The sequence below is a fragment of the Mustela putorius genome, unplaced genomic scaffold (genome assembly GCF_011764305.1).
Source record: "Mustela putorius furo isolate JIRA1106 unplaced genomic scaffold, ASM1176430v1.1 tig00537350_pilon_pilon_pilon, whole genome shotgun sequence".
NCBI lineage: Eukaryota > Metazoa > Chordata > Mammalia > Carnivora > Mustelidae > Mustela > Mustela putorius.
In genome coordinates, this window is record NW_025422471.1 from 1,826,747 (window position 1) to 1,850,113 (window position 23,367).

A 23,367-nucleotide genomic window follows, 5' to 3' on the forward strand; every position below is an offset into this window, starting at 1 on the left:
GATTGAGAGTCACAGAGTTTAAAAGAATGTTGAAAAAGACTGGCAAACGATGTGGGGCAGATGGGCTGGAACTTAAAACTAAGAAAATGCGGTCTGCACTAAAAGTGGACTGTCCAAGGAACCCTTGGGCAGGGAGCTCAGGACAGCGACTGTTTGTGTCTTCCCAGGCTGTATTGGCCAGCCTGTGCATTCCAGTCAGGAACACCAATTGTTAACTAGCTCTGCTGGTGGTCATAAATCCACATACGTTGGGAAAAATAAAAGAAGGAAAGAATTTTCTCTTACACACTAATGAAACTATGGCAAAGGAGAAGGATAACGATGATTTATTTTAAATATGCCTGGTGGGGGGTGGGATTTTACCCTCTAGTAATACCAGTTTTGTAAGAATGTGTGGCCTTTCCACTATGATCTTCAAGCAGACAAAATATCTCTGAGCCTCGGGAGGGTTCTGTCTGGAAGATGGGTTTCCAGGGAGAACTTGACAAGCCCCTCCCAAGGATACTTAACCAGCCCCCAAAGGAGAGTGCCTCTCATTGGACTGTCTTTCAGGTGGCTCCAGGCAATGGACAAAGCAGCCCATCCCGTCCGCCAGGTAAGGCATCTGTGATATTCATCTCTGCCTTGATTCTGCTTTTTTCTCAGAGGGGGAAAGGATCAAGTCGGATGTCACGCAGTTCACCCTGGGACTTCTCAGATCTCTAAAAGCTGGGAAAGAGGATTTTAAGTGAACAGGGTTTTCTATTCAGATTCTATGAGGGAACTTGGGTTCCTGCTGTTCTTTTTATTTTCACGGGCTGGTGTGACATTTCTCTCAGCGAACTGGCTGGGAAGTCACATATGGGGGTGGGATTTCCGTTTCACACAGCCCAGTCCAGGAGGTTAAACCACTGCTTCTGTTTTCTTTTCATTCCTTAAGTACAAGATCTCGGGGATGTCTTGGGATCGTGCTGTTGGCTGAGCCGCTTATGAGAAAATGAACGTCTTATATTCAGAAATGCAGTGGTTTATGTTCATATCCTTGTTTTGGATACATACTAGCCCGCCTTTCACTGTCCCTACCTGTTCACAACTCCCCGTTTCAAGCAATATACTGTTTAATTTAGGTTTGATCTATAAAGTGATAACTTCCTAACATCAACAGGTGAGTCATCACTTTAGGCCCTAAGATATTTGATAACCCCTTTTCTGAGCTAGTGCTATCACCTGGCTGGGCAGGGGAGATGGCTTTAATGCCCAATTATTTCATTTTTATGCTTTGTACAAGATTTCTAATAAGGTTATAGATTTTCTTTAAATATGCTCACCTTCTCACAAAATGCCACACAGGCAAAAGATATTTACAATCCATTATCTTCCCTGCAGATTCTGGCTCTTGAACATTCAGGAGAATTTGGATTGTTTGAGCTTACATGTACTGCCCTGTGTCCTATAACTGTCCTTTCCGAATAATCACTGGCATCATCCTATGATAAACAGCGAGACTTGTGTTTCATTTTACCTGGAGCACAATGCTCAACGCCCTCATCCATCTCTCCAATGTGTCATTCTAATGAGCGTGATGTTTTTAAGAGGGTTCTGTTCTGCTAATGCTCTCAGAGTGTCTATAGCAGAATGAAAAAGGCACACCCAAACTCCCAGCAGGCTTCCACCTCACAGCAAAAAATACAGTCAGCTCTGCATCCTGAAATCTTCTGCACTGCCTTGTTAAAACTGAAATGCAAAAATTGAAACCAAATAAAGGAGGCCTGGCCAGCACCTGGCCGGACAATTATGATAAAGAGATGAAGCACTGTGTCCCCGGCCTCAGGTCAAGTTACAGGGGAAAGCCTGCCCATCCGGCCTGTGGACTGAGGGCTGCCCTCCCAGAAGATCTTGATTTAAAATGGCTTTCCACAGCACTGACCCTAAGGCCAAATCTGGCCTGGGGCATTTAACTTGGTCCTTTGCACAAATGGGAGTTATTTTTTTCTCCTTTTTTTTTTTAATTAACATACAATGTATTATTTGCCCCAGGGGTACAGGTCTGTGAACCATCACAAATGGGAATTCTAAAGTGAAGTCTGAACCACGGGCTGCTGTAAGACACAGTAGACAGGCCAGGAATGGGGCTAAGAGGACAATCCCCATGGTCAGTGAAATAGCACATTGGGACCGGCATGTAAAGACAAGGCCATCAGTCTTTGGTGAGGTGCCCATTTCCACTTCCTTTCTAAATACCACTGATATTCTTTGGGCTTCCTTCCTCACACTAGAATAGAAACCAAAGACTAAGGATGTTAATGGACATGGAAAGGAAGAAGTTCTCTACAGCTACTGGATAAATTCAGCTTTTCTGGCTAGTAGTTCAAGTATGAGATTGACTTAGCAATAAAATCACTTAAGGCAGTGTCTTCTCTGAAATCAAACAGTCTTTGTGCTGCTATCATTGGCTCTGGGAGTCAAGATGACCACTCAGATGATCCCTTTGTGCTACACCTGCAGACCCATGTGTGGGAAGATGTTACTCTGCACAACAGTAGCCTCCCACCCCTGGCTATCAAGAACCCAGAGTGCCTGGGCCTTTTGCACCAATCGGACGGAAGCACAGATAGGTGGGTCCAGCACTACTGCATTCTGAAGGACGGCTGCTTGTACTTCTATGCTAGCATTCGCTCCACCCAGGCTTCAGGTACGGACTCAACTTTTAGTCGAAATAATAGTCGTTACAGTAATAGTAGTAGAGATGTCCTGGCTTTATGGACCTTTAACCAAACCTTATACTGTGTGCTTTGCCTAAATTAGTTCATTAACCCTCCAATGAAGAGATACTATTATTATTCCCCCTTTACATTTAAGAAAACTAGCTGGAAAGGCTACTTCACTCAACAAGATCACAAGTAGTAGGCAATGAAGCTGAGAGCTAAACACAGCCAAGCTAACTCCAGATCCCATGCTTTTATTCCCTAGAAAAGCAAAAAATAAACTCCTTCATTCTTTTTTTTTTGAAAGAGGTTTTTTTTTTTTAAATATTATTTGACGGAAATAAAGAGAACACAAGCAGGGCGTGCAGCAGGCAGAGGGAGAGGGAGAAGCAGACTCTCTGCTGAGCAGGGGGTCGATCCCAGGACCCTGAGATTATGACCTAAGCTGAAGGCAGACGCTTTAGCTCTGCCTGACTGAGCCACCCAGACTCCCCAAACTCCTTCATTCTTATGGTCGCTGATGATACTCGGAATCAATGCCAGTATCTTTCTGGGGGGTAGTAACTCCCTTTTCTCAGAGTATTCCTAATGTTGGGCAATTGAGTAACAAAAAGAACATTAACTGTTAATTTTTCTCAGGCAAATTACTTAACTTCCTAGAACTTAACTTTCTTCATTTGTAAAATGGAAACAGCTATCTATTTTATAGGACTGTTGGGAAGATTACATGAGGTAACTGCTGTTAGGGTAATTTAAGCTCCACATAGAAAGCTCTCTCTATACAGCATGTATACATCTTGTATATTTATTAAATTATGTATTTTATTTTATTTTTAAAGATTTTATTTATTTATTTGACAGAGACCACAGTAGGCAGAGAGCCAGGCAGAGAGAGGAAGGGAAGCAGGCTCCCCACCAAGCAGAGAGCCCCATGCAGGGCTTGATCCCAGGACCCTGGGATCATGACCTGATTGGAAGGCAAGGCTTTAACCCACTGAGCCACCCAGGTGCCCCAATTTATTAAGTTATGTATTTTAAAAGCTCTATGTACAAAATGGGTATATAAACAATATAATTCAATAATGAAATGGTTGTGCCTGATTTTGACAAGAAATATTATTTATCCTTCTTGTAATTTTTTTTAAGATTTTATTTTTAAGTATCTCTACACCCATTGTGGGGCTTGAACTCACAATCCCAAGATCAAGAATCCTGTGCTCTACCAACTGAGCCAGCCAGACATCCCTAGCCTTCCTGTAATTTTTGACAAAAGAGATTATTGGCATTTTATTTGTGGCTGGATTTTTTTCACCAAATGAATAATCCTTAAATAGTTAATAGTAGTAAATATCCTTGAACCGCAGTCATTTATTATTTTTTTAACATTAATGCTTATGTTTAATTAAGCTAGACAGCCATGCCAAATGGAAAGGAAGTTAGTGACCATTTCAGCCTTGTTGGAAAATGCAAAAGAAGTACAAGGTGAATGGCACACTATGTTCTATTTCTTATTACTCAGGATGAAGGATACAATGATTCTCTTTCACTTATTCACCTTTCTATTGAGAGTGTTACAACATAACCCAAAACATCATTCAACTATTAGTAGAGAGCCAGCCTCTCTAAGTGCTTACAGAACACACTGTTCCTATTCAACTCCAAATCCATAGTTTTAAGTACCTGATACCAGGATGGAAATGAAGATAAACACAACAAACCTCCAAAACAGTCATGGACTGGCACTTTTACTATATAATATTATTGCAAGGGTGCCTGGGTGGCACAGTCAGTTGAGGGTCCAGCTCTTGTTTTGGTTTCAGCAGGGGTTGTGGTCTCAGGATCATGAGATTGAGCCTTGAGTCAGGCTCTGTGTTCAGGGCAGAGTCTACTTCAGATTCTCTCCCTCCTTCGGGGCACCTGGGTGGCTCAGTGGGTTAAAGCCTCTGCCTTCGGCTCAGGTCCTTATTCCAGGGTACTGGGATTGAGCCCCGCATCGGGCTCTCTGCTCAGCAGGAAGCCTGCTTCCCCCCTCTCTCTGTCTGCTTCTTTGCCTACTCGTGATCTCTGTCAAATAAATAAATAAAATCTTGGGAAAAAAAAAAAAAGATTATCTCCCTCCCTCTCCCTCTGCTTCTCCCCCATGCACATCTCTCTAAAATAAATAAATAAATGAATAAATAAAATAAATATCACTGCAAAAGTCTGAATCATTTTAATTACCAAATCAACGAAACTCATTTTTTGGAGACTGCTTCCAGAGACAGAAAAGAAAGGTTTAGGATTGAATGCTCAGATTACTCCAAACTGAAATATTAACTAAATGCTTCCAAATCCGTGGGGCCCAGAGATTGCTGCTGACTCCGGGTTTAAAACAGTAACGACAGCCACTAGGTGGCTTCCCTTATTCTGAAAGATCACAAGTGACCCCCTGGGAAATAGCTACTAATAAATGTCCTAAAAATAATAACAACAAAAGTAGAGTTACCATTTACATCTTTTGTACTGGTCACTCTGTTAAATGTTTTTGCTTATCATTTCATTAAGTTTCAGTAACACTCCTATGAGACAGGTCACTTTCCCACCTACCACTTGGTAAACTGATACCTAGCAGGGTTATATCATTTGCTCATGTTCCCTCTGGCTAGTAAATGGTGAAGACAGAATTTGAACCCAGGTAGCCTAAGTTACACAAAGGAAAAGAAAAAATAGACGAGGAGGAAAAAAGGAAGTCCTCTTTATATTCAGCTCCTATCATCTCACCTATCTTTCTAGAATCTTCCATTGTTCTTTGTTGCCTCCAGAGCACTCTAGAATTTTATACTTTGTCCCCAAACCCTTTCTGTGGTTTTGTTTTCCATTCCATGTGTTAAAGTGACTTGCACTCTAACTGAACATGGTCATGTTCTACTTCATTAACACACCTCACATTGAGCATTTTTCTGACACCATGTCTTTGCTTGTTCCAGGTCCTTCCCCTGGAAGTCTATACCTACTGATTTCTCAACTCTAGTTGTCCAGATTCTACCAGTCCTTCAAATGCTTATTCAGTCACCAGCCATGTCTGCTATAAAGCAATCCCAGATGGTCCTAGACAAAGTATCTCCCTTCTCTGGTCTTCCACACTTACCTATCCTGTGACACTTACCACCCTCTACCTTGTATGTTACCTCTAGATAGCCATCTTATCTCTTCTAAGGGACTATATGCCCCAAAGATGATTCTATATTATGTATTTTGAATGAATGAATGAATGAATGAATCATCAAGTCACCCCAAATGGCCATCATTCCCGTCAAGTGTGAATAGTTTGTCTTTCCCTCACTTAATAGTAGAGAAAGGTTAGAATATTAGAAAGCCAATTCAAAGGCAAAACCAAAACTCAGGCCACCAGATGCCTAGCCCTTCTGCTGTATCACATTCTTTCTAGCCCTAAGAAGTTACCTAATTTCTATCTATTTTTAAATTCTTCTCTTGAAAATATATCATTATGTGACTAATAAAAATGTTTAATCCAAACCCATCCATTCTTACCCTGCTGTACATCTTAAATATGCCTATGTCCACAGGCCCTCAATTTCTAGCTTAAATTATCTCAAATGTGGATTAAAAGAACATTTTATTACTGAAATTCCTAAAGAAATTGTTATATCTAGGCCATGTTCTAAAATAGAGGCCTGTGATTTGGGGTTTTACATGACTCTACTCTTTCTTAAATAAAAAAATACCACTTGTCTGAACATGCACTTTCTTCCAGAAAATGTGCTTTCCTGCCACCTCCTCCCCACTCTGACACTGACAGATGCTGGGTCTGGATGGAAGCTCTCCGAGGGTTAACCAGCCGCTCACTCTTCTCTAGCATGAAGGTAGCTGTGCAGGAGATCTTCTGGAGTACTTTCCCCTGCCCCAGACTGGAACTGTGAATTGAGGTCTGCATCCTTTTTCTAGGAGTCCTCCCCAGTCTTCTTGTACATCTTAACTTGCATCAGGACCTGAGGCCCGGAGCCAACGATCGGGAACAACAAAACCCAAGCTACAATGGAGACATATCCCAGTCTCCCATGGGGAAATTCTCCAAACAGAAATGCCTCTCTCTACTGTCCACTAAGTATCACTGCCCAGGGGAGCCACAGTTTTTTTGGGAGTACTGGATCATACTGCTTGGGTGTATTGGAGGCGGAAAGTTAGCATGTATCACTGAATGCTTCCTATGTGTCCAAGACTTATAAGCACTTTATAGTCATCATCTAAAACTAATATTGGAAAAACATCCACTGTTATTGTCCCATTATAAATGGGAAACAAAGGTTTAGAGAAGTTAACTAACACGCTTATGTGGTCCCCCCGCTGGTACTTGACAAAATATGAACAAATGCTATCCAAACCCTATGCCCATCATCATAGCCATAATGTTAGAGAGAGCACTCCCTGCCAGAAATCAATCTTGTTAAAGTAGCAATCGGTGCTGGGTCTCTAGTCTCCAGAAATTAGCACAATGACTGTCGTAGCCATGGTCTGTGTAGTCCAACAACTCCTCACCAGGAGTTGTGACGACAGGCAGCAGAGAAATTTACTGAGAATGGCTGAACCCATGCTGTGCCATGAACACTATAGGCACTAAAAGAAATGCATTAATCAAAAATAAAATACTCAGTTAATGTAATCATTTTTCTCTACATGGGATATGAATCTTTATATTCATAAAGATTATAGAGAGTTCTAGTACTTATTTTCAGTTCTTCTAGGTGATACTGAGTGACATTTGCACTGATCTGATCACATCGTATCCCACCCTCCTTTGGTTCCTTGTTCGCCAGCCCTGTGAAGCAGGCCTTGGTTGCTATTTATAGCATTATTCATCAAACTGCAGGTTTTTACCCCATGACTGAGTCATGCAGTCGACGTAGTAGGTTGTGACAAGTATTTAAAAATACAACAGAATCGAGTTTAATTGCATAGAAAATATCATGATACATCCCAGTGCTTCACAAAACTTTTGGGCTAACTGTATGAAAATTTAAAAATGTAGAGCTCTGCATTTATTTACATCTTTGGATCACAGCCGAAAAGGTTGGAAAAACACTCAAGTACAAAAACACTTGTCTCTGCATTCACGCTTGCTAAATGGGCAGTTTCACGTTCACAGTCTTAGGGTATTTAAAAAAGCTTCTTCTCCTTCCCATTATCTTTGTCCTATGTCTACCATGTTAGTTGCTTTGTTATTAAGCTCAGGCTTCTGTAGTCACCACTTCCCAGAGACAAGACCCCCCCTGACCATAGCATCTCAGTTGCTTATTTTCAATTCATTTTACATTTATTTTATTCCATTGGTTTATCTTCTTGATGAGAGATCCATGAGACATCATGTGCTATTTCTCACTTCTACAGGTATCTGTAGTGTTTGGGACATGATTGATTGACTGTAACAGTCACTTGAGGTAGCGAGGCAATCCTGGGGACAACAGACAGAAGGCCGGGAAAGATAACAGTGAAATGAGGGGAAAGTACACGACGTGAGAGGCAATATGGCCCTAATTTCCTGTGAAAACCACATTAGATGTGAATCTCACATTTTACTTTCAGCTAGATAAATATGCCTCTAATGTGTACTGTCAGAGTTGTAGAAATAGCACCAGTCAGTTCCCTGAAGTCTGTGCTTACTGTCAAGGAATGTGCTCATACTTGAACAGCATGCATTACTGCCTTGCCTGTGCTGGCTAATGTTAAAAAGCCACTGTGTCAGTATTCCAAAAGCCCTTAAGTCAAATGCCTCTTCATAGGCCTGAAGCCCCTTGTCATTCACCATATACTGGGTGATTTTTTCCCTTTTATTTTTCTCCAGCAGAAGGTAAAAGTAACAAATTGTGACTGTTAACTATTGTTCTTGAATAAATCACATCAAGGTCTGCGTGTACTTCTCAGATACATTTTATCTTATTGCAACAAATGGAACACTTAATGCTTGCATAGTTCTTGTGAGAAATCTCTGTCCAAATGTTGTGCCAGCTTTCTATTTACTGCTGCTACTTAATAACAGAGAGACTGGCCCAATGAGGTCACCTCAAATGAGGTAATGGGGTAGTAATCTGATGTCTTTACTGCCAATCATTTCTACTCTATAACTGGTTAGAAAAGGGGCCCCAAAACTCTCCTGTTTGTAGCAGACACCTTTTTGGACAAAACTTTCTGTTTGTTCCCAAAAAGGGTAGGGATGAGAGAGGGTATTCATATCTGCTCAGACATATGAGAAAGGGAAATGTCACCAGGAGGAAAAGGTCAGAAACCAGTACAACAATACAAACATTTTGTACTATTGTTGGAAGCAGAGAATTAAGACAGCAAACTAACCTTTGGTATGTCTTTAAGTAGCCCATGGTCCTGAAACAACCAACATATTGCTTATTCCACTTCTAGTATATGCCCCAGTCTATGCAAAAATCTGTACACATTCATAACATTCTTTGTAAGAGCTCAAAAAATGAAGAAAACTCAAATGTCTGTGAACTAACTAATAAAGCGTGGTATGCCCATACAATGGAAGATACTTGTTAAGAAAAAGGAATGAAGAACTGATCGTGCCACAGGGATGAACCCGGAAAATGGCACATCAGATAGAAGCCAGTCACAAAAGACCACAGAGCATATGATTCCACTTATCCTGAGCACCCTGGGAAAAGCAAATCCGTGGACACAGAGAGGAGGTTGGTTTACCTGGGGGTAGGAAGGTGCAGCAAATGGGGAGGGACTGATAATGGGTCTGGAGTTTCTTTCGGAGGTGAAGGCAATGTACTAAAATTAGATTCTGGTGATGACCACACAACTCCATACATAAACTAAGAATCACTGATTGCACACTTCAAATGTGTGAATTTTATGGTGTGTGCATTCGCACAAAGACAGCTAATCTCAATCTCAGATTTTGGCAAACACTGTTTTACTGGGGCCTACTAAAGGGGGAAAAAAATCTAACCGTTTCTACAATGAGTGCTTTCCTAGAAGTTAGCTTTAAAACGGACTCTTCAAATGAAAACCTTTTTTGAATTTAGTACTGTATCTAAACCCCCCTCTATAGAATAGACAGATTTTAAAGTCCAAAAACCACTCCTTGCATTTAAAAAGAAAAAAAAAAAATGTATGTGTTCCAGATGTTGGTACCAAATATAAAAAAAGGAAAACAAAGTCAGTCACATTCAAAGGAACCAAATCTTCCCTTCACAGTCCGTTATTGGCATAGGATGATTGTCAGAGCACTAACATGCATCTTGTGGGGAGATGGGAGATTAGAACAAGAGTTAGCAAGAGCAAGAAAGAGGTTTAAACACCGAATTATCAATATTAGTGATGCCTAGAGTATCAACAAGACATTCAGGTTACCTTAGAGCATGAAGACACTATAAAACACAAAGGGTTTTAATTTTCCAGCATCTTCCCCCAAACTGATATGCTCTCCCTATCCCAAGTAATGGAAACAAAATTCAGACCAAGCAATATATACCCACTAACATGGATTCAAAGGACCATGGGGAAGAAATTATCTCCTAACACCAGTCATTCATTCTCATTTTAATTCAAGTTGGCTCTCTCATATCACTCTGCGGGTTCATATTTTAAATGTGTTTTGCATATGCACAAAGAAGGTGAGAATCTGTGTTGGTTTTAGAAACTGCTAGCAATCTCATTATTCAGGAAGGATGTCTTAATGGTTCTGCCTGATCGAATATTATTTAATTTTCCTCTAATGTGACAGCACAGGTGTCACTCTTTGATACCAAAAAATTTATTTCAAAATGTGTCCTCCAGGTAAAGTAGACCCACGGGAACCCAACGCTAAATACGGAACATGCAGTGAGAAGACCACAAAAATGAAAACCGGGAAAGCCACCTCTATTACCAGTCTTGACATTAATCATTAGTGGATTAAATTACATACTGTCCTGAGTCTGTTTCTTCATCTGTAAAATGAGACACTTAGATTAGAGGTTCCTGCAGTTAAAAATTTTTCTTGGTGCTTTTTCAGATTCCTTTTCTCCATCTTACTCTTTCTCTATTCTTCTCCTCGTTTCTTTCCCTCTGTAGGTGGCCTGTATCTACAAGGATATAAGGTGAATGAGCAGACCCTAAGCTTCAAGCAGTCAGTAATTGAACTCGAACCTCCATCTGAAGAGTTCAAGACTTTCTATTTCTGCGCAGAGAATAAGACAGAGAACCAACGGTAAGTCAAGGTCTACATATTTCTTCTTCATCATCTGCGCTGACAAGAGTCATCTTCGCAAAGCCCTTATCCTTATTTTCCAATTTCAACTCCCACCTTCAATTAAGTCTCTCCCTTTCTTTGCATAGTCTCTAGAGTTAATATTCCCCAGCATTTTTTTCTTTCAATGCATAGAAGATGACTCTTCTGGAAGTACTTTTTTACAATGAAAAAGGAATGCGCCATTCTTCCTAAAGCAGTGACTGACTCAGATTTCAATATAAAAGATCCACTCACATAGTTATCTGTAAATATTATAAGTTATTAATTCAGATTCACGGTCTCGGCTCCTTTCATATAACTCTTATTGCTGTGTCCATCTAAATGTGGCCGGTTGTTTCATTTTGCTATAAGCCACTGAAGGATACAGAACTTACCTCCCTAATTCAATATGTTCACTACCCAGCTTGGCAGGCAGAAATGGGTGCTTGGGTTTATGATGATTTGAGGGAAAAAAGAGCAGTAGAGTCAACAGAGACAAAACCATGAGGCAAAAGGAGTATTCTCTTGGACATACAGGATACTCTCCCATCTAATTTCAACCCCTAAGACATCCAGTGCCCTCCGTCTCCCATTCCTACCCTCACCGGCTTGATGACCATCCCTCACCTCATCCAGATGCTTTCTCCCAATTGTCTGGGTCAAAAAGATCTAATAAAGAAATTCACAGTCATTTATTAAAACAGAGAACATGGTAAAAATTTTCAGGGGTATTTATAAGAACCAACTACATTGCTTTAACCCAAAGAAATAGAACTTGGAAAGTAGAATTTCAGGGTTTCCAGCAGTAGCCATGTAGGGAACAAAGGAGTCTCCCTAGGACTTCTCCCATTATGTAAACCCTGTCTGCTCCTCCCATTCCTAAGGATAGGCTAGAGTGGGAGGTTAAGGAATATAGAATTGTTAGCTATTTTGCCAAGATCTCTTTCCTTGGGCTTGTGCTCTACAATCTGTGTGGCCGACTAAGACAGTTCCCTTGAAGGTGAGGCTCCAGCTGGCATATAGGAAAAAGGGGTCAATGAAATAAAGTTAACTCCTATCTGATTTAAGAGTGGATTCTGAATAGTTGGGTTTCACTGCCAAATCCGTGAGTGGAGATTATCAATAGGTAACAATATTGAATCACTAGAGAAATATTTCAAAGCCTAAGAGCAGAATTTCACAAAGTATAGTTCATATAATTCTGGCTCCATAAGATGCCCTACTCCTCAAATATAGCTAGGCAAATTTAAGAGATGATACAAATTATATTCCCCTCTCAGAGAATCACAAAGGACATTAACTTATTAATGTTCCTAACACATTGCACTGGAACGAATGCTGAGTTACTTCTCTATGCCTCCCCCTACCTGAACTTACCTGATCCAAACCATTCTTCTAAAAAAAATAACAACTAACTAACTTTAGAATAAATTATATACTGGCACATTTTATGGAACATCACCCAATAAAATGAAAAGAAGGGAGTAGGAAAGAGAGAGGAGTTAATCTGCCGAGTTCGCTGTGATTTGCAGAATGTAAAAAGGAATATTTTGCCCTAATGGCAATATTTGATTACTATACATTTGACCATTCGAACTTGAAATTTAATTAGAAACAATAAAATACTAGTAATGATTGTAAAAGACTTACAGCTCCGTTAATCACTGTTGACAAACATTGTGCCTTCTTCTGATCCTATCAGTTACATCAATGTAGTTTTATTTCTTTTCTACCATTGTATATTCCACATTTGATATCTTACCTTTTCATTCAATCCAAACCTAAGGATCAGGGCCTCCTGTATTAATTTCAAACTAAATAACTAGAAGAAACAATTAGGAAATACATTTAAGAGATTTTTTTTAACGTTTTGCCTTCCTACAGCCCAGTAATTGTTTTAAATGACCTGTTTGTTTAAAAATCGCTTAATTGGCCTGCACTGTTATTTCGGCAGCTGGATTATGGCTCTGAAAGCATCCATCAAAAAGTGGGTTCCTTTGCATCAGGCTATTCAAGACTTCATGAACCGACCTCTAGAGGAGACCAGAATGTGAAAGAAACCCTCATCTTAAGAGAAGGGGCCCACAGATCATCACCGATCTGCTGTGGGAAGAAACAAAAGCATTTTTCGTTATATAGCATTTAACTGAATGCTCCTCAGATACACTAAAGCTTTGTGGTAAGATCATAACTTTGTTTTTGAACCAACGCACCAAAATCTAATCTAACATTCAGGAAATACAACTTACGTCAACATCATTAATCCCCACCCCCCATGTTTTTGCCCCTCAGGCTGCACATGTTAGCATCAAAATGTAGTATGTCCCATACCCCTGTCTTTTGAAAGCATAAATACAATAAACGTTGATTTATTTTCTCTTTCATATTCTTTGTTAAATGTTCCGCTCTGTCCTTTGACTGTAGGCTTCCTAGAATGCCTACAGGCCAGGATGTGGGAAGGTGATATTTGGAAAAATTAAGATCATAGAAATGAAGTGACTTAAATGGTGAGGAAATAATTCAACTCAACAAGGTCATCTCTGTCAGGCCGTTTTACAATCGACTGGCCCAAGTGCTTCCCAGGACTTCCCCGAGGAAAGAAAATAATAACAAGTATTGTTATAAAAATAAAATAAAGAAAAGTAGGCTACACTTAGGGGAGAAAACTCAAAGGCATGCATCACAATATTACCTGAATTATTACCTGAGTATCTGTGACACTACAAGGGGAAAACACAAAATAAATCAAGAATGTCCTGCTTTTAACCCTGGAAGTGACATTCAGAGAAATTCAAAAATGAATTCTAAGCATCGACTTTGTTTCTTAGTGGAACAATCCTAGTGTGTGGCCACAATTCTGTGAGGTACTCGGAAGTCCCATGCCCTTACTAATGGAACACGGAAAACAAGTTGCAGGGAGTTCAACTGTCAGCTTCAAGTGCTCTGGAAGAGCTTCTGACAACAACAAAAAAATTTGAGGTCTTGTCTTTTCACAAAATAATAGTATTTCAGAGCTCCCAAGACCCGTACAGCTCAAGCCCTCTTCTTTATGGCTGCTGCTCAGGAAGGGAGTCAACTGTTGAAAATCACACAGGTTGTTCCTGGCTGAACTGGAACGGATCCCAGGTCTTCATCCCTCCATCCAGTGTTATTCTCACTCATCCTAGGACCCTTCCTTGTGACCAAGGGTGTAGTGTGGTTTCACAGAGATGAGGTAATGACCCACTTCCCAAAGTTGTCCAACAGTCCTGGTCTTTGCCTGAGGACTAAAACACATGGAGCCCAGCAACACATCATGTTTATATCTCTGTGGTCTCACGGAGGGCTTCATGGTTCGTGCAAATGATATTTTACAGAGAATCTTAAATGTGAAAAAGAGATCAAAAGTCAAGCCATGCTCCTATACTCTTCACCTCCCGTGCCCCCCACCCCCAGAAGCCTGTGAACTCTTCAAAATGATGGCGACAGCTTGCAGCGGTCGTGCCCTACAGCTCTGCCAAAGGAGGCCTGTGAGTGTGGGAGCCTGTGCTCCTTCAGTCTCCTATCAAGAGAAGCTGCACAAATGAACCCATGCCCAAAAAAAGACATGCTGCGATCCTCTATCCAACTTAATACCATAATAAAAAATATTCAATTAACAATAACAGATAGCCCTCTGTTCTGACAATGGTCCCTTTGTTCCCCCGGTCCTTGCCATGATAATAATGAGGTCTTTCAGCAGGGGCAGCATCAGTAATGTTCGTGTCAGAAACCTGGAGCTCGTACATCCGCTCCCCAGCGGAGCGCTCAGCCCTTCTGGAGCCCCGCCACAGAACGTACAAACTGTGCCGTTACCAGGCAGCCAGCTAGTGACCACAGCCAACTGTAATGCTGGCACGGAGCTCTCCCCTGAAGGAGAAAAAGAAAGGCAACCACCTCAATAAAATGGGAATACAATTTTCCCTGAATTAAGCAGTCGTATAACTCACTTGAAAGTGAAAGGTATCAATGTTCAAAGTTTAAAGATACTCCTCAGAAAGTACTGTTGTTATTCCTGGAAGGTTCTAGAGATCTAAACAATTCCATACATTATGCAAAACCACAGCAACATTGTGTGTGAGCATTTCTATGTGGAGAGAATTTTAAGCTTTGATACAATTTTCAAGGGATATGTGACTCAAAAAGAACTTTTCAGTTCTAAGACTAAGAACATTTCTCAAGATCCACAAGGTTTCCATCTTTAATCGATAAAAGAGGGAGGGGAAAGTGCACGGCCGGGCTTCTACAGATGCACTATCCCACTGCATATTTTAGGACGAGCCCGCATTTTGGCAAATCAAGGAGAACTTGCCGTGAGTCCAATGTTCAGTTAGTCAATAAATGTTCATTCAGCACCTAATGTGGGCCAAGAACTGGGCAGAAAAATTCTTAGAGCATGTCCTCTGTAGCCGGAAGGCCCAAGTTCAAATTCTAGCTCTGTCACTTTCTGGCTGTGACCTTGGGCAGGTTCCTTTAACTCTCCCTGCTTTTGTTTCCTCATCTATAAATGGGGATAAGTATAGTATCTGTCCCATGTGTTTATGGGAAATGAACAGTGAACAATGACTGGTCCCAGTGAACTCCCGACACGAGTGTCGTTAGCGAGGCTTGTCAGCTGGCTACACATAGACCTCACATCTCTGTGGACTCTTCCTGAAGGAATACATCCTGTGTATTCACCTCACTGCCTGCAGGTGGAGGAGATGAAGGAGCATTCTGTCAGGGTTTCCACCTTAAGTAGACTTAACAGAGAGGGCCAAGTTACAGTGTCAGGCTTTCTGGGTCATATGCCACATAGTATCGCCTATTCAGAGCCCTACAGTTGTCAAGACTGACCTGCTGCTGTCAAAACTCTGCTAGCCCAAATCCTTGATAAACTTGGAAGATTTTCCATCAGTACCCCTGCAAGCCCTAAACTAAGTCCAAATTATCTCAGGAGGTCCCTGATGGGCCCAAGTCGTGCTGGTCTCACTCCAATTCTTGTTCTGCCTCATCTGTTGACTTAATGTGCATGCTATAAAGGAAAATCCCTGGACTGCTTTGTACTTGGGAATTACATTTAGTGAAGATAAATTAAGAAATCAAAGAACACAAATGATTTAAGAAAGGGAATGCCACACACAATCAGTCTATTTCCTTTTTTGCCTCGCCCACTTAGCCTGAGAACATGATTTCAATGATCCCTTGCTTCCAAATCACTTCTCAAGCACCTTCCTGGGTTTGGATTTATCTGTCCCCCACCCACCCTGATTTCTGAGAAAATATGCTTTCTCCAGAGGTTTGGCTTATATAGTACAGTTCTGTTTTCTAGGGATGTGTCGGTGGCTCAGTTGGTTAAGTGTCTGCCTTTGGCTCAGATCATGACCCCAGGGTCCTGGGATTGAGCCCCACATTGGACTCCCTGCTCAGCAGAGAGCCTGTTTCCCCCCTCTCCCTCTCTCCCCTCACCCGCTAATTCTCGTTCTCTTTCTCAGATAAATAAAATCTTTTAAAAAAAAATGTTTTCTCTTCAAATCCATGGAACAGCCATGTAAAACCATTTCAAAGACATGTCCAGAGTGGGAGGTAAAAGCCTATTTTTAAAACAGTAACCACTCTAACAATACCTCACAGCTCACATCTACAATATTTATGCATGTATATTTTTGGTTGAAAAATATCCCTCATATGTTTCCAAACTTTTTTTTTTTTTTTTTTGGACAAAGCAGGAAAGAATATCCAATGGGAAAGAGACAGTCCCTTCAACAAATGGTGTTGGGAAAATTGGACAGCCACATGCAGAAGCATGAAGCTAGACCATTTTCTTACACCACACACACAAATAGAATGGAACCCATTCTTGAGTGGAGTCTTTCACTTCAGTGACTTTTCACAGGCTATGAATACTCAGGAGGCACCAACAAGGTTTGAATTATGCTAGTGGGTTACCTGATCTTCTGAAGATGAGTGGGGAGGACTCACATCTGTACTTTCTGGTTCGATGACTGGAGGCAGGTAGGAATATGTCTGTCTGACTTACTGTATTCCCTGAGGTTAGCTCAATGTCCAGTGTACACTAAGCACTCAACATTCATGTGGCAAACGCATTAACACATGAATTCCAGCTACTGACCTGATCACCGATGAAATCTAAATCTGCTAACTTCTTTATTGATTTTTTAAATTTAGTTATTTGACAGAGAGAGAGAGATCACAAGTAGGCAGAGAGGCAGGCAGAGAGAGAGAAGGAAGCAGGCTCCCTGCCACGCAGAGAGCCTGATGCAGGGCTCGATCCCAGAACCCTGAGATCATGACCTGAGCCAAAGGCAGAGGCTTAACCCACTGAGCCACCCAGGCACCCCTGCTAACTTTGAGTTTAGATTCTGATTTGGATTCGGACTTTAAGGTTTGCTAGTGACAGAAAAGTTTTTGAGAGAACTTTTAAGCCTGAAGGTATCATTATGAACAAACAGTAGCCTCTCTGGAAACTAAGGCGAGAATGAAACTCAGAGGTAGCCTCTAGGCATAGAAACAAAGGAGAAAACCCAAGTCCTCATCTCTCTGTGTCCTCCTGCTTTTTGTGTACCCACTTCATTCTTCTTTCTCCCTGCAGCTTGACTTTGGTGGACAGAGAGAATGAGTGCACGGACTTAGGTCAAAATCCCAAGGACAGTCACAGCGTCTTGGTGACATCCACACATGAAGATTGCTTGCCCGCTTACTCATAAAGTCAGCAGCCAGAGCATAAGGTAGAATAGCCTTTGTAACCATCATATGAAGGATCAACACATCAGGCTGAGCTAATCTGCATATCACCAATAACACAGGGCCTACCCAGCAACACTAACAAAAAACTGAACTCAAAAAGGAGTTCCCCTCTTTTCATAGAAAAGATATAGGAGACTTCCCAGTTCAGAGGCACTTGCTCCCACAAAGCAGTCAATACTGTCCCTCCACTCTTTCCAAGTGCTTGAACGTTATGTCTCTCACTTTGGATGGCGGAACCCTTAACAATATCTAGGCAGCTGCTGTCCAAGTCCAGCTTCTAACATTTGCCATCAGAATCTTGGGTGATCAGGGTGACCATATAATTCAGCTTCCAAATCAGGACATTTTGAGAAAATACACTGTTCATAATCATAAAGAAACAATGGATATAAGTGGGGAATGTCTTGGGCAAAGTAAGATATATGTCATTTTATGAATAATGTGCACAATGGTATTCTCTGCTTTGTCATCCACATGGAGGAAAAGGACTGTAGCTCACAACTTCCAGTATGTATGTTCTCAGGTCTGGTTAGTTCCCCATGAGAGAATAATTTCTCTCTTTTCATACTGATTCTAAGAAATTCATGGGGCGCCTGGGTGGTTCAGTGGGTTCAAGTCTCTGTTTTGGCTCAGGTCATGATCTCAGGGTCCTGGGATCGAGCCCCACATTGGGCTCTCTGCATGGCAGGGAGCCTGCTTCCTCCTCTCTCTCTGCCTGCCTCTCTGCCTACTTGTGATCTCTGTCTCTCAAATAAATAAATAAAATCTTTTTTAAAAAAAATGAAAAGAAATTCAAACAGACCAATTACTCATGACCGAGAAGGTGGGTTTACATTGTAAGAAAATAAATTCGAGGATCTCTGAAGCCCCCACTCTGTGTTTGTTTGGAGGGAAATAGGAGGAGGAAGGAAGAGGGAACTTTCAGGAAGTGGAATCGTTGGGAAGTTTGTCAGGAAAATGGGCCCTTTGGGAAGTCACTGGTTGAGATTATACCCTACTTAAATAGGTTTAATGGTGTAGAAGAGCCCCGGGGCCAAAGAATTCCTATTGGAATGACTATGCAATTTAGTGAGAAAGTCTTCCAGAGTTCCCTGGATGCTGGCAGGAGACAGCAGAGTCCTGTGTCAGAGACAGGACTTTGTTTTTCATAGCAAAAGCTGCCACTGATCACCACTGTTAACTGGTAGCCTGTGATATTATCCCAGTTCTGTCACCATCCAGCTGTATTGTCCACTAAGTCATTTGGCTTTTCCAATATTTAGTTTCCTCACCTTTATTTTTATTATTTTTTTTATTTTTGCACAATGCACACTCAGCCCTCAACTGAATTTCAAAATCAGTATACTTAAACGACAGTGCTTGAGAAATGATTGTTCTTTTCTAAGTTCGTAATCATATAATTCATTCCCCCATACTTTAAACTGGTCACTAGGTTATACAAGAAATTGCAATATAGTTTAATATCATGAGAAACATATAGTAATCTGTAATTAAAATTATACATATAAAACAAGAGACCCCTTTTGGTAGACATTGTTCAAATAATACAGGATTCAAGCTTGACCTTTCACAGAGCTCCACTACCGTGTTGATTAGGAGCAAAGCAACCAAGTGTTACGTTGTGAACGTGAGTTTGAAGTAGGAATTCTCTTGGGTGAATGCCACTGAACCACACCAAATCCTTTATTTTGCTAAAATCCCCCTCTCAGGCAACTTTCCCACTGATTATACATATTTGTCCTTTATGCTTTACCAGTTTCTCAACTTGTAGATATTAATAAAATGTTTTGCTCAGTGAATCTGTTCAATTGTTGTCACTGTAATTATGAATTTATTTTTAAATGATCCCTGCTGTATTTTTCTATGCTGCAAAATAAATAAGAATTTTGTTTTGGGGAATCTGTTATCTGTTCTTTGCACCAACATAAAGTAATGTGATCCAGTAGTTTCGCTCTACTCTCATATGGACTTTTCATTCCAGCTTTTCTCACCTTCCTCTGGAGTGTTAATTACATGTGAAATCTGATACTAATTGGACTGATGGAGTTATATATAGCCCTAGTTCTTTCAGCATTATTATATTTACTGTGAATTAGTTAATTACAGACTTCCACAAAAATATACTGATGATGATATGCTGTTTTCCATTTCCCCCCCTTATTTCATGAGAACATGCTCCTGCTCTTTTGTAACGAATCTGTGTGTGCACATATTTTTGTATTTATCGTCTTTTTAAAAATCTTACCTAGGAATTCCTAAGCCTTGAAGTAAGACAGACATTTTAAATTCCATGACAAGGGGATGCCTGGGTGGCTCTAGTCATTAAGCGTCTGCCTTTGGCTCAGGTCATGATCCCAGGGTCTTAGGATCAAGTCCCACATTGGGCTCCTGTTCAGCGGGAGGTCTGCTTTTCCCTCTCCCACTCCCCCTGCTTGTGTTCCCTCTCTCGCTGTGACTTTCTCTATCAGATTTAATAAAATCTTAAAAAAAAAAATTCCATGACAGAGTTTTAATTGAACAAAATGTCCCTTGAAACACAGTAAGAATAATGGAGGTACCCTATCCACAGCAATCCTGAAAGGAAAAATATTTTTAAAGTAGCCTCTTACCACTTATAGCATCCATTTTTTCAGTTCATAACTATGGTGTTTTAACTCCAGGATCTGTTTATACCTGGTTTGAAACGCAGCTTAGAATTGTGTATTCATCAATTCAGCTAAACAAGTTACAGGTGCTAGTCAGTGCACTCCTAGAAACGTAGGGGGGGGCGGGGGGAGAAATAGCTTAAAAATTGCCAACTTTTTTACGGAGAAAAGGCCAATACGCCATATCAAATAAGATCATCATGACCTGCTACAAAGTTTAATGCTTCAAAAACCAAGTAACGTAAATGTGGCCCCCTGATGAACCTATATGGGATTTTTAAATTTTTCTTCTGAATATTGGTAAAAGCAGCATTAGGCCATCACTAACTGATAAATATTCTATTTATCAGGAAAAAGTGATGACCATATATCCATATATTTAGTGAAAAGATAAAATTAGTTTTTATAATTTACTCAGGAGTGCCTGGGTGACTCAGTCAGTTAAGCAACCAACTCTTCATTTCAACTCAGGTCATGATCTCAAGGTCGTGGTATCCAGGCCTACCACTGGGCTCCATGATCAATGGGAAGTCGGCTTGAGATTCTCTCCCTCAGCCCCTCCCCACTGTATTTCTCTCTCTCTCTCAAAAAATAAATAAATCTTAAAAAATAATCAAAAAGTTAGCTCTATAATCATCCATTCACTCACTCATTCTCAATGTATGTCAGGCTCTGGAGAAGAGTTGCCTGCTATACAAGATCTCTGTTCCCATCGAAGAGCTGACCTTCTAGTAGAGGAGTCAAGCCATAAACAAACAGCAAAATAAATCAATGAATTTAATAAGCAAAAAAGATAATGAGTGCAAGGAGAAAAATAACCAGCTTGTACAGATAGAGAATAAAAATTATGCTGGTCAGATAAGATGGGCAAGAGAGGTGTCTCTATTCAACTGAGACCCAGAGGATGAGAAGAAGTCCCTTTGGGAAGAGCTGAATTTCTGCTGGAACAAGAAAAGCAAGTGAATAATCAGAAAAGAGTTTATAGATACAAGTTTGCTGACCATGAGCCGGAGATTTGGGGGCACAAGAGAGCGAGGAGATGGAGTCAGATTGGCGATTATACTGAAACCAGAATGGAGATGAGGTAATAGTGGATACCTGGGGGGCTTGTCCTTCAGACCATAACTCAGATGACCTGGGAAGGGGGCATGATTAAATAAGTTATAATACATTCTTAATTAAAAGTAACCATTGTTCTGACACTGAAATCTCAAATATTTTTGCTGGGTGGGGTGGCATTCTAAACTAGCTATTAAAGCACCATTACTCAAGCTGTGAAGACATAAATTTCACCTCATTATTTTCAATGAATTACCAGAGTTTAAAAATGAAGCGTGCTACATTTTGCATGACATGTTCTTGCCTCTACCTAGTCCCTATGCCTCTTGTTAGGCTGAACATTCGATGAGATAACTGGGTGCTGATTCTCTACCACTCCTGGCACTTTTACCACAGATCGATACTCTGTCATAGAATCGTTTCAGGATAACAAAACGTCGCTAAGGAATTTTTTCCTTACTCAGCAACTCTTTGACTCAGTTAGTTACTGCCAATGTTAACGGGTCTCTCTTTTTTTTTTTTTTTACGATTTTATTTATTTATTTATTTGTCAGAGAGGTTACAAGCAGGCAGAGAGGCAGGCAGAGAGAGAGAGAGAGGGAAGCAGGCTCCCCACTGAGCAGAGAGCCTAATGTGGGGCTCCATCCCAGGACCTTGAGACCAGGACCTGAGCTGATGGCAAAGGCTTTAACCCATTGAGCTCCTTAATGGGTCTTTTAATAGGTCAAACACCTTCATGCATTAGCTTTATTCTTTTCCAAGGCCTCAAGTTGCACCCCTAAAACTGTCAGTTTTCTCGAGAGACCTTTTTTTTTAATTTTTCCTAAATAAAAAATAACTTAAAGCACAAGTCCTAAAATCGTAGATCAATTGTGTCATAGGCAACAGACATTCAGTATACTCTTTTGCCACAGAGTAAAATACTTGCTTTGTACTGAAGCAGAGACACAACAAAGGTAAGTGAGATCATAAAGAAAAGCTATACGGAAAAAGAGGAGTGAGTACTTACCCTGAGAGTAAAGAGTAAGGAGACTCCAAATTATCTTCAACATAAACCCTACTATATGGAAGAACTCCCTAGCCATTTACAGGTGAATGTGTTCAAGCAGGGGGAGAGAGGCTCCAGCAACTAATTCATCTGATATTTTCACTCCCTTTAAAAAATAATGGAAAGATTTTTTTTTTTAATTCTCATTTTCAAGATAAACTGAAATTTGTTAGAAGTTGTAAAAACTAGTTGTCTGGAGGTTACCTGAGCATAATGGAACTGGAGACACTAACTCTCTGTATAACATAGAAGTAGTGGTCTGAGAGGCAGAGAGTAAACCTGATGGCGTAGCAAGAAACTCTGGTAAATAATGTAGAAAAAGTAGAGAGAAGAGAAAAGACAGTGACCTTCAGAGAAATGCATTAGGTTCCTTTTTATTCCCTCCTAAAGACCTGAAGTCAGTTCACGGACACGGAACCATAGTTCGCACCCTGGGGAACTGGAAATTCCATCATAAGGTGAATTCCTTATATTCCTCTTAAAGGAGATCTGTCCCCAAAGCATAACGACTTGGTCACCAGAAGCAGGAATGCTGCCATGGGAATGGCTGTATTACTTCATATGAAAAGATAAACAAATAGAAATTTTCCCCCAAATCCAAAACTTTCACTGAGAGCTTTCTATAATGACAAGAAGCAAGAGCAAGAAAGCACTCTGAATTTGGGGTAGAATAGATTCTACTGGCCTCATGACAAGCATGTTGTACTTGCATAGGACATGAGTGACCGGAGCTATTACAATTTCAGGCAGCATGGCTGGGAAATGTGATAATTAGTAAATGCCTAGTTCTAGAGGTACTGACCTTCTCTGTTCTACGAGGGAGCAAAATACTGTGAATTACTATCCTGGCTAGGAAGAAAGAGCAAATCCAAGCCCATGGCATCTAAAGAATCTACAAGTTCACCATTTCACTAATACGAGAATAATGGGAAAGAA

At 40.7% G+C, this 23,367-nt stretch overlaps 1 protein-coding gene across 1 annotated transcript; it reads left to right on the forward strand.

Annotated features, from left to right (window-relative positions):
- Positions 1-1,718: 1,718 nt before the first annotated feature.
- LOC106003480 lies at positions 1,719-13,244 on the forward strand. Its single transcript, XM_045074414.1, has 4 exons — positions 1,719-1,810; positions 2,412-2,671; positions 10,758-10,893; positions 12,869-13,244. The coding sequence occupies exons 1-4, from the start codon at positions 1,719-1,721 to the stop codon at positions 12,966-12,968; spliced, it is 588 nt and encodes a 195-aa protein (XP_044930349.1). The 3' UTR covers positions 12,969-13,244.
- The last annotated feature ends 10,123 nt before the right edge of the window (positions 13,245-23,367 follow it).

What these genes read in the sequence shown, in the direction of transcription:
- LOC106003480 (XM_045074414.1), top strand. Translation starts at nt 1,719, where the DNA reads ATGCAAAAATTGAAACCAAATAAAGGAGGCCTGGCCAGCACCTGGCCG. An exon ending in CACTGTGTCCCCGGCCTCAG is followed by an intron (nt 1,811 to 2,411) that starts GTCAAGTTACAG and finishes GAAATCAAACAG; the next exon opens with TCTTTGTGCTGCTATCATTG. An exon ending in TCGCTCCACCCAGGCTTCAG is followed by an intron (nt 2,672 to 10,757) that starts GTACGGACTCAA and finishes TTCCCTCTGTAG; the next exon opens with GTGGCCTGTATCTACAAGGA.